The 12,531-nt window shown below is 36.8% G+C and overlaps 1 protein-coding gene across 3 annotated transcripts in view; it reads left to right on the top strand.

Annotated features, from left to right (window-relative positions):
* The first annotated feature begins 4,931 nt into the window (after window positions 1-4,931).
* The window catches only part of LOC127418353 (ATP-binding cassette sub-family C member 5-like), a 48,969-nt gene continuing 41,369 nt past the window's right edge, over window positions 4,932-12,531 (top strand). For all 3 annotated transcript variants that reach the window (XR_007893415.1, XM_051658945.1, XM_051658944.1), the window contains exons 1-3: window positions 4,932-5,089; window positions 8,182-8,359; window positions 9,941-10,096. Coding sequence is in view for 2 of the 3 variants with exons in the window: in XM_051658945.1 (XP_051514905.1) it covers window positions 8,190-8,359; window positions 9,941-10,096 (326 nt within the window). In the remaining variant the exon portion in view is untranslated. The remainder of the gene's footprint in view (window positions 5,090-8,181; window positions 8,360-9,940; window positions 10,097-12,531) is intronic.

The raw sequence follows: 12,531 nt of genomic DNA, 5'->3' as shown, positions 1-12,531 counted from the left end.
AATTTTATCACACTAAAATCATGTTAACACACATATTGTTTATGTCTTATGGCTATACTTTTGAAACAGTAAGTATTTTAACATTTATGGATTTATGGCCACATTCACTTCCACTGTAAGTGCCTTAATGTAACCCAAATGTTTGCCTTTTTTAAACAAAAGGGAGGGACGAGTCGAAATTCATTTTTGTGGTAATCAGAATTATGCCACAAATGCTGTCGACTGAGCTTAACTGGAGTTGAACCCGGAATATTCCTTTAACAAGTTCAATGTTTGTCTTGTGACTATACATTTAAAATGTGCAATTGCTTGCCCCATAGACTTCCATTGTGAGTGCGTTACTGTTAAGAGATTTTTTTGCATGTTTTCACAAGCTAAGGGACGAGTTTACGTTTTTCGATGATAATTGACAGCATGTAACGGATGCTAGAACATTCCTTCAATGGCCTTCATGGAGAAAATACTTTAAAAACAAAAACATGAAGCATTATCTTCGATGAATGGTCAAGCCAGCCATGTGGTGTTGAATCTGTGCAGCCCTGGTGTCGATTTCGTATGGCTTCCTCTCTACATTTTTTCACGCTATCTTTTCTCTGTTTTGTGTACAACCAGGGGTGAAAGACAAGAAAGAGAAATCTATTTTGAGACAGAGCTGAGATTGGATTTAGTCTCTGCAAGGCATATTTCAGGCTGCCCGCTGATAGCGACTGTGGCCCGGGCACCCTGTGCTGGAAATAGTCAGATGAAGGGTTTAGTCTACCTTATGGAGTGTGGGATAGTACTGGACTTCTATTCTCTGTGACCTCATACTGCTGGGGCGATGGGCTGGACCAGAGGTCAAAGAGAAGGATAGTCATGCTCTTACATTATAATGTGATTGAACAGTGGCACTTATATCAGTAAGTACCTCTCTCCACTGCTGTCTTCCACACTTTCTCAATGGAGGAAATGGGAGAAAAGAGGATGGTGTCTCAATTGTCCATTAAGAACAATTCTGCACATGCTTTCTATAATGTTTAATCTTGAGCACCATTAGGTGTCACAGACGACAAGGAAAATACTATGCTAAATTAAAATAAAGTCCAACTAATAATATAATCACATGTGGCAAAAATAAGTAGGCTTATCAACTTTTAAGAGGAGGATAAAACTTTGCTCTAACAGTACATGTAGCACTTTACAATAAGGTATAATAAGGTTACATTTGTTAACATTAGTAAATGCATTAGGTATCATGCACTAACAATGAGCAATGTATTTTTTACAGCATGTGTTGGTCTTTGTTAATGTTAGTTAATAAAATACAATTGTTCACTGTTAGTTCATAGTGCATTAACGACTGTTAACTAATACAACTGATGATTTTAAAAATGTGTTAGTACATGTTGAAATTAACATTAATCAAGATTAATAAATGCTAAATAAGTATTGTTCATAGTTAGTTCATGTTAACTAATGTTATAAATGTAACCTTATTTTAAAGTGTTAGCTATTTTTCTTGTTGTTGGCGTTAAAGGCCATGCATCCAATCAAACTTTATGGTACTAGGGCACAAGTTTAGCTGTCACTTGCTAAAGGCTGACAATTTAGGCAGATACCAACATGGACAGGTTGTGTGATACTCCAAAAAAACATAAAACTATTTATTTTTGGTAAAAGAAAATACAACCCAGCCTGCATTGAATATGTGTACACTTGAGGATAAATGAGGATAAACATAGTTTGTACCGGCCACCAGTGTTAGATAAGTTGCTCAAAGAAAGTAATCCACTACAAATTACTAATTACCTATCTAAAATTGCAATCAGATTACTTATTACTTCATCTAAACTTAATCACATTATTAGTTAAACTTTTAAAGTTTTTTAAAGTTACTTTTGTTTTTCTGCTCAGCGAATCTCCTACTTGTTCAATGTTACACACAAGTCATTTACTCGTTACTCCCTTAAAATTATCGTTAGGAGGCTCGTTATATTTCTCGTAATGTTCTAGTTATATTTCTGTTATTTTAGAGGTTATTTTTTATTTGATATTTTATTAACAAACATATCAATATTTTATTTTAAGGACATTTTGTTTACTTTTGTATGATAAATAATTTTGGTACTCTATATCTAATGTAAAATCTGGGCCCTAAAGCAAAACCAGTCTGCTACCATAAGACAATACATAGTTTCTGTTATCCCACTGAGGAGCAGTGACATTGTGCAAGGACAGTCTCTCGTATTCTCCGACAGGACTACCAGCTAATGCATTCTGCACTCTGATGTCATGCCAATATGCTCTGTTTTGTCTTTCATTATGTATGCGTAAAGTGATGTTTTATGTGTATTTTATGTTTGATGTGCTACTAACTTCCACTCAGGGATCTCATTTACATCCATCCATCCGGCAAAGTGTATGGTATGGATGCTGAGATCCAGACTATTAGCCAGCATATATCATAAAGCTGCATGGAAATTGATAGGGAGGTTTGGATCCACTTCATAGATTGCCTGCGTTCAGCAGATTTCCCAGCTCAGTAAAGTGAAACCATCTAAGTGATTTCTGGACAGTTAATATATGACTCTCAGCAGGCTAACAGACAGCAGTGGAGAAGCTCAGATAACTACATTAAGGTGAGTGAGTGGTCTGAAATACATGACTCACTTTAATGGTAGACAAAACCATGAGGTCTCCATGCAGCTATGCATTAGCTTAATGTATTCAATGCTTCTGATAAATAAATGGGACCCTCTTAATATATTTAAAGGGTGAATATTATGAAGACATGTTGGAGTCATTTTCATCCATCCAAACATCCAAAGTCACCAATATTTTTCCTGTGTCTTTAGTCTTGTTGTGACTCTGACTCTTCAGACCTTGGACAGTCCAGAGTGTGTTATATGCCAACAGAGGTCACTACAGCACAGTTCTGAAACACAGTTTTATAAAACTGTATTTGCACATTAATGCATGTCTTTTCTTTAGCTGTTGCATTAAAGGAATATTCAAGAGCATTTGTGTTATAATGTTGATTACCAAAAATAAATTACATTTAGATTACATTGAGGCACTTACATTGGAAGTGAATGGGGCCAGTTTTTTTTTTTTTTTAATCCCCTTTTTTTCTCCCAATTTGGAATGCCCAATTTCCATTACTTAGTAGGTCCTCGTGGTGGCATGTTTACTCACCTCAATCCGGGTGGCAGAGGACAAGTCTCAGTTGCCTCTGCTTCTGAGACTGTCAATCTGCGCATCTTATCACGTGGCTCGTTGTGCATGACACTGCGGAGACTCACAGCATGTGGAGGCTCATGCTACTCTCCGCCATCCACGCACAACTTACCACGCGCTCCATTGAGAGCGAGAACCCCTAATCGCGACCACAAGGATGTTACCCCATGTGACTCTACCCTCCCTAGCAACCGGGCCAATTCGGTTGCTTAGGAGACCTGTCACTCAGCACACCCTGGATTCGAACTAGCGACTCCAGGTGTGGTAGTCAGCGTCAATACTCGCTGAGCTGCCCTGGCCCCCATTTGGAGGGTTTAAATGCAGAAATGTGAAACTAACAATTTGATAAAAAAGCACTTACATTAATTCTTCTGCTAACTTGTGTATTATTTGAGCCGTAAAGCTGTTAAATCACAGTTTTTCCCCAGTCGTTTTAAGGTTTAGGCATTATGTCATAAAGGCAACAATTGGCAATAACTTTACACAGAAAAGGTTAGTGAGTGATTTCATCACCCTAAAATCATGCTAACACATATAATGTTTACATCTTGTGACTATACTTTTAAAACAGTATTTGAACTTTTACTAATTGGCCCCATTTACTTCCATTGTAAATGCCTCACTGTAAGCCAGATTTTTGTTTTTAAAGAAAAGTATTATGCCAATCAATATTATGGATAGTTCAAAAATAACATGGACATTAACATTTAAAATTTAAATGAATGTTAAATTACATTTTCGCTTTGTTGCAGTTCACATTAAAAAGACAGTCATGTGGAGTGACAAATTAATGATTTAAAGCACTATAATTCCATGCATGTAGAAACAGAGAAGAATAAGAGAGAAAAAAATAATACTTTTAGATTAAGTAGGCCTATTGCAGGAAACTGGTGTCACTACTTGGCATTTCATATGAACAATACACCATAGATGTCAGTGAACATTTTTGTGACTTGTGTTTATCCATTTAAATGTGGATTCTTTACTGCACGGTGTCATGTTGTATAAAAATCACGCTGACGTGCTGCCAGTTGACACAACCCAAGGTCGTAGCCAATCTCTTCATGAATGAAAACATCAATTCTAGCATTCTAATCATAACTCCTCAAACTCTATATTGGTTTTTGGTCGGATTTATGGTCTTTAAAAATCTAAGTTGAGCTGGCGCGATATTGGTCGAGTTTCAGTGTCAAGAGTGCAACGTTTTCAGTCTTATTATTACGTAACACGTTCAGGCACACATTGAAGCGCACGAGCGGTATTTTATCACACTGGGGACACAATTTCACACACATTCAGAAACAAGTTCTGGAACAGCTACTTAAAAAAAATCAAGTAAGAAAAGCTTATCTATTTAGGCTACTCATCTGACTCCATACCTAGCAATGCTCTTCAGATGTCCCGCCACACACCAGGCCAAAAATAATCCGTTAATCTGTCTGCGCGCTGCTTGTAAAGATCACCACGTGCGCTTTCCTTCCGCTTCGTGTCCGGTTACCGTGGATACCATCAAAGCAAAGTCGCTATTGGCTGGTCAGGCGTGACGTAGAATGCATTTAGGGAATTCCGTCAGCTGTGCGGTGGCACGCTCCGTGTTGAGCGCTGCTGAAGTTTCTAGGGCTCATGTAGAGAGTGAAAACTTTCCGCTTCACCTTTTTCTTTTTCTTTTTTAACACTGTGGAACTTTTACACTGGAACAATGAACATGTTGTCTAAAAATTATTTTCCAAGGAGAAGATGTGTCACACGCAGCAAGGGACCCGCCAAACACTGGCTTTCTAAATAAATCATATGGAGCTGGTGGGAACATCCCTTTTTTGTTTTTGAACCTGAAAGGAAAGAGCGTGAAAATACCGACGTTTTCTGTTCATATGTAAGTGACCTTCACTCACTCACTTGTTTTATAAACTTTCAAAACCACTGTTTTGTTACTGATTTTTCACTCATATATTTGAACTACCAAAAGTCAATGATTTTATGTATCATTTAATGGGATGCAATGTTAATTACTAATTAAGAGTTAAGGGGGTGGCCCATCATGTGTCTATGAGTGTCCCAGTATAGATACATCTCCAGAAATTGAAGTGAAAACAAAAACTTCTTGCTGTCCAAACAGGGAACAAATACAGAAATAGAGATAACAAAGACAGGAAAAGTTGCCAGGTGTAATGCATGAGCATTACAGTATGTATTGTGTGTCCTGCAAGTCAAAGGAGAGCTGCACCATATAGGGCAACAATTGAATTTCATCTTCAACATTATTTCTAATGACTTAAAGCCATTTTGCAGATGCTTTTACCCAGAGTGATTTATTTACACTTAGCACAGTTTCAGTTCCCCTGGGGCAAACTTGAGTTTCCCAGATCTGGGGTTTTCAACAGTGATAGTTTGTGGATCACCTCAAATTTCAAATCTGTTTCTAGGTCCCAGCTATTTGGGATCAAATTGTGTACAACATGGTATTAGACATGTATTAATGTGCTTTTGGGAAGTTGTCCTGCACTGTGACAAGTTAAATCCACCTAAAAGCATCTATTATAATTATTATTCATGCCGTTTTTTTAATGACCTTCATGACCCTTTAATGCATACCTCGAGTCTTTAGTGACCCGGGACCTCATAACACTCCATGCACTGTAATTATACCCACACCTCTGTAGTATTACTCAATCTTTCTCTTCTGAATAATGTAACATTTTTGTATTATTATTATTTATGTATTTATTTTGCAAAATTGCAAAAATGTCATTTTTATAACTGTTTAATTAACAAAAGCATATAGGGTCATTAAAGTGTAGAGTGTTGCTTCTTTTTTTCTTTTTATTTTACAGTTCCATTAATCATATTTTTATGATTATTTTATATCTATAAGTTTACAATCACAGGATATATCTTTCTTTGTTTTCACAAGACAAATGAGTACTATATTCTTACAAATGACTACTACATCACGTTGATTTTCAGCACAACAGTGGTGAATTATCAGTATTCTGTATGCGTGTACACACATATTATACATGCTATTTCGTACTCAAGGTGGTGCTGAGGTTTCAGTGATTGACTTTACAGTTGACATTGCATTTTGATGAAGTAGCAATGTGGAAGCAAACTATAACAAGTTTAACACATGAACAGACTGATTTGGCTGTTGACAATTGTTTGTGCTACTGAAATTCTGTAAGTTGTGTGTCTATTTTACACTCTAAAACAGAAAATACATGTGTATATTTCTTATGTGTAGCTCATGTAATGTGTAGCTCAATATGTGTTAGACAGTCAGTTGTGTCTCATGAAATTTCACAGTGGAAGTAATGAATCCTGTTTTATATTTGTTGCATCATCTCTTTGATTTATCTACAAATAAAACATTAAAATCTATCAGAATATATTTTATTCTATTATTTTCTAATTGTCTTGAAAATATTTAGAAAATTTGACACTAATTTTGTAGATCCATTTGTGATTTTATATATATATATATATATATATATACACACACACACACACACACATATACACACTAGCAGCCAAACATTTGGAATAATGTACAGATTTTGCTCTTATGGAAAGAAATTGGTACTTATATTCACCAAAGTGGCAGTTTCTAGAGAAAGCTGTTTCTTTTTTGCCATTTTTGACCTAATATTGACATGCCAGTCTATTGCATACTGTGGCAACTCAAAAACAAACGCAAAGACAATGTTAAGCTTCATTTAACGAACCAAATAGCTTTCAACTGTGTTTGATATAATGGCAAGTGATTTTCTAGTACCAAATTATCAATTTAGCATGATTACTCAAGGATAAGGTGTTGGAGTGATGGCTGCTGGAAATGGGGCCTGTCTAGATTTGATCAAAAATTACTTTTTTCAAATAGTGATGGTGCTGTTTTTACATCAGTAATGTCCTGACTATAATTTGTGATCAGTTGAATGCCACTTTGGTGAATTAAAGTACCAATTTCCTTCCAAAATAGCAAAATCTGTACATTATTCCAAACTTTTGGCCACCAGTGTACATGCCGGGTCGCTAAAGACCCGAGTTATGTGGTAACGTTTGGCGAAACACCCATGCATTTAAGGGTTCTTTAGAAACTACATGTAATATTTGTACTTTTTTGTAAGTCATTGTTCACACCACAGGACCATTTAAATTGAAGTTTTGAAAAACTTAAAAGAATTCATGACCAGTCACAGCACCCAAAATATACACTTTCGCACTGTACATTCACATACATTTTAAGCAACTAATAATAACTAACTAACTAACTTATATTGATAATTTAAGCTCATGGACATGTTATGCATCATCTACCCATATATTGATAAAGTGAGTTTGGAACTGAAGATAAGGGCTGACAAACATGATAAATTGACCTTATACTGCCCCAAAGTTGTTTACATAAGTCAATGTACATGTTGATGTCCTGCTTCCAGCTGGGTGTTTTTATTTCCAGTGAAATGGGGTATTGTTCGACTGCACATGAGATATTTACCCAGAGAAAGTGTCAGAGGGGGTCAAAAGGGCATTTTTAAAAATGCATCAGCATATATTTTTGCATTACTGATATTTAATTAACACAAACTCCTGCATATATGAAGTGATGTAAATAATGAAACTCTACAGTATGTGTTTCCTTAACCTTCACTATCTGGCAACTGCTGTTGACGTGCAGCGTGCAGATACAGAGAGTCACAGTGTTGCTGGATTTGCCTTATCGTGGCTTACGCCACAGATGGATCAGTGACATGGTCAATACACACAGACACAGCCAGCTTGATTATCCTCCTTCTCAGTATCCACAAGCCCTTGAGGCCTCCAACAGCAATCTTTAAATAGATAAGCACTTTATATTTGTACCCATGGCCATAATGTTTAAGGAAACTGCTTTTTATGAAGTTAGACACAGTCCTATTAGTCAGGACATTCAGGCATTCAGTGTGCTTTTCTGTTTGTGTTTGCTAGTGGTAGTTATGTTCCCAGATGCCTTAGATGCTGCAGGACGGGTAGAGGGTTTGACCCTTTCCCCTCCCCAGACTTTACCAGACCCAGATGATGAAGCTGAATTGTGCCATGAAACAAAACGAAGAGGCAGATATCGGCATAGCTTGCAGATATTGAAGCCTTTCAGGATCACGCACAAGTAAGTTCTCGTGGTTATGGTTGTTAAAATGGTTGTACTGTGGGGTCTAAAAGTCTGAGACCACTAGTGAAAATGCTTCTGTGTTGCATGTTTCTAATTACTAATTTGCTCTTTTATAATTATTATAAATATCTTGTGAGAAATTATATTATCGGCATGACAAATTGAATGAAAAGTTGGATTGAAAAATTATCACAAATTTCATAGTATTTGGTTTGTCCACCAAGTTTCTTCAAAACCTGATGATTCATATTATCCCAGCATGATATGAGAGATAAATAGCATCTTGGGCACTTCAGTGGAAGCAAGGAAATCTGACCCTTTGCACATGAAGTTAAAGGCATAGTTCACCCAAATAATGAAGATTCTCTCATCATTTACTCACCCTCATGCCATCCCAGATGTGTATGACTTTCTTTCTTCTGCAGAACACAAATTATGATTTTTAGAAGAATATTTCAGCTCTGGAGGTCCATACAATGCAAGTGAATGGGTGCCAAAACGTTGACGCTCCAAAAAGTACATAAAGGCATCATAAAAGTAATCCATATGATTCCAGTGTTTTAACCCATATCTTCAGAAGTGATGTGATAGGTGTGGGTGAGAAACAGATCAATATTTAAGTAATTTTTTCCTAGAAATTCTTCTTCCTGCCCATTAGGGGGCAGTATGTATGAAGAATGTGAATCACCAAAAGTACAAGAAGGATGTGAAAGTTAAAGTGGAGATTGACTGAGCAGGGAGGAGAATTTATAGTAAAAAAGGACATAAATAGTGATCTGTTTCTCACCCACACCTATCACATCACTTCTTAAGACATTGATTTAACCACTGTAGTCTTATGGATTACTTTTATGCTGACTTATGTGATTTTTGGAGCTTCAAAACTTTGGCACCTATTTAATTGCATTGTATGGGCCTACAGAGCTGAGAATTATATTCTTCTAAAAATCTTTTTGTGTCAGCAGAAGAAAGAACGTCATACACATCTCAGATGGCATAAGGGTGAGTAAATGATGAGAGAATTTTCATTTTTGAGTGAACTATTCCTTTAACATGGTCCATGTCACAAATTTTCTTGGTTTTGATTAGTCACCTAGAAATACTGCTGAACCTTGAATATTTCATATAACATTTTTCTATATCCCAAATTTTTTTATTTAGGTTTGAATTAGATTTTGAATCCCAGGTTTCCAATGTGGTCTCAGACTTTTGGACCCCACTGTACAGGATGTGTTAGAATATGTTTGCTATGTTGTCTTTCAGATCCAAACAACGGTGAAGAAGGACCTGATAAGAACACTCTTATCCTTTTCTCACAGACAGCGCGTTTTTTTTTTACATGCTGACTGATAAAGGGCCTCTGAACTTTTTCACTGCCCCATAAGAGTTCTGAGAGAGATGTGCAAACTGCTGTTTAAACACAAATGCATGATTCATCTTCTATTTGGCCCCTGCGATTTAAGATTTTCTCAGTCCTCCTTTTCTCAGTCCTCCTCAGCGTTCAAGGTTGCACCGTTCTCAAACATAGCACATAGCACCTAGTTGACTGATATGAGCCAAACTGTTCCTTGTTCCCAGATATCAACACCCTGTGGACAATGCTGGACTTTTCTCCTTTATGACCCTACAATGGCTCTCTCCATTGGCATGGAGGGCCCACAAAGAATCTTGTCTCAGAATGGAAGACGTATGGGGTCTGTCCTGCCACGAGGCATCAGAAACTAATTGCCAAAGGTGAGCAACCTTCAGCCTTTTCGAAAACCTGCTAATCCGTTTTGTATGGTGCAGCAGAGTTCATTTACACATCTGTTTGAATGCAAGTACCCTGGAACCAAGCCCAAGTCAGGAATATTGACATGTTTGCCAATGGTGAAACGTGAACAAATAGAGCCAATAGAAACCATCACCTGGGTCAAGGTCACGCACAGTTGACTAGTTGATATCAAGAGGTGGGTTTGTGTTGTTGATGTGGGAATCCCTGGAGTCGCGGTGGGAAATTATGGATGTTCACCTCCCACTCTCACACAGCCTAGAGAGTTATGGCAGGTGGGTGTTATTAATAGCAGGGATTAGACATCAGAAGGAGAGAGTTAGGCTGCACCTTTCCCACAGGACTGTTAATGTCATTAACACGCCAGATCTGCACATGTGTCCCTTTCCACTAAGCTGGCTCATTGACTAGAGTCAAGAGTCAAGATGAGCTCAAAGGGTTTCTTGGGGACATTAGCAACATGGAAAAGCACCTATAATCTGTAATTGCCCTTTCTCTTTACCAGTTTTCGCAGATCTGAGATTAACCCATATTTCATGAATGAATTGGATAAGACTTTGGTACCCTGTTGATTGGCGCTCACATGGGCCTTTTGTTGTGATCAGTGATCGTATGTTAAAGGGATAGTGCACCCAAAAATTTAAATTCTGTCATGATTTACACACCCTTATGTTGTTCCATGACTTACTTTCTTCTGTGGAACACAAAAAGAGATATTAGGCAGGATGTTAGCCTTTGTTCACTTTCATTATATGGAAAAAATTGCAATGAAAGTCAATGGTGACTGAGATTAACATATTGCTTAGCATCTCCTTTTTGTGTTTTACGGAAGAAATAAAGTCAAACAGGTTTGGAAAAATATGAAGGTAAGTAAATGATGAGAGAATTTTTATCTTTGGGTGAACTATTCCAAATAGCTTGAACCAAGCCATATCAAGGAATCAGGGGCCGGATTCACGAAACGTTCTTAAAGGAATAGTTCACCCAAAAATGAAAATTCTCTCATCATTTACTCACCCTCATGCCATCCCAGATGTGTATGACTTTCTTTCATCTGCTGAACTCAAATGAAGATTATTAGAAGAATATCTCAGCTCTTTTGGTCTATACAATGCAAGTGAATGGGTACCAACATTTTGAAGCTTAAAAAATTACATAAATCAGCATAAAAGTAATCTATAAGTCTCTAGTGGTTAAATCCATGTCTTTAGAAGCGATATGATAGGTGTGGATGACAAACAGATAACTTTCACATTCTTCTTCTTGTGTTTTTGGTGATTCACTACTGGGCAGGAAGAAGAATTTCTAGCAAAAAATTACTTAAATATTGATCTGTTTCTCACACACCTATCATATCACTTCTGAAGTTATGTATTTAACTACTGGAGTCGGATGGATTACATTTATGACGCCTTTATGTGCTTTTTGGAGTGTCAAAATTTTGACACCAATTCACTTGCATTGTATATTATTAAAAATTAAATATTCTTCTAAAAATTATAATTTATGTTCTGCAGAAGAAGAAAGTCATACACATCTCAGATGGCATGAGGGTGAGTAAATGATGAGAAAATTTTCATTTTTGGGTGAACTATCCCTTTAAGAAGAAAATTCTTCTTAACTCTCATTTTCTTAATTTCTAACTTTACAGTTACAAATGTTTGCTACTTAAAAAAAAAAGTTAATAGATAGATAAATGTATCATTACAATTTACCAGTGTTGAAGTATTGAATTTGTTATATCAGTCAAGGCAACCTCATGAGCAGACTAGTATAATCAGACAAAAATTTGAAAAAATAAAAAAATTAAGACATTCTTAAGAAAATATTTGAGAAGTTCTTAAGAATTTTTCAGGAATTTCACTTAGGAACATTCTTAAGAACTTCATGTAATTTATCCTAAGAACTTTTTTCTTAAGAACATTTTCGTGAATCCGGACCCAGTATTAGAGATTTGCTCTTTTGAATTGGGCCAGTAAGCAGCCACCTAGCAACCACATAGCATCATGCTAACAACCACTCAGAATAACTCAGCAACCACATAGCAATGTCCAGGCAACCTCACAGAAAACCCTGGCATTGTGCAGCAAGTTTTGCACGGACAAGCACCACTCAAAAAAATTTACAAATCAAGTTTATGATTTTTCTTTGTTGCTGTAATCTAGATTCAGAAGATGAGTTTTCTGACTTTGGTAGCATATGGCTGCACCTTCTAGTTGATTTGCACTCACGTGGGCATGTTGTTGTCAGAGATCATATGTTAAATACATGCTCTGTATTTGCCATCCAAATAGCTTGACAGCTATGCCTCAGCAGCTCGGTAAGAAGGGGTGCCAGTTTTCAGTGTTGTGCCTCTGGGTCTTTGTCTTGGGTTACTTGGTTCTTGCCAGAGATAGCT

This window comes from Myxocyprinus asiaticus, chromosome 27 (genome assembly GCF_019703515.2).
Source record: "Myxocyprinus asiaticus isolate MX2 ecotype Aquarium Trade chromosome 27, UBuf_Myxa_2, whole genome shotgun sequence".
In the NCBI taxonomy this organism is placed as follows: domain Eukaryota; kingdom Metazoa; phylum Chordata; class Actinopteri; order Cypriniformes; family Catostomidae; genus Myxocyprinus; species Myxocyprinus asiaticus.
Note: the sequence above shows the minus strand (reverse complement) of the source record. Positions and strands in the feature narration are given on the sequence as shown.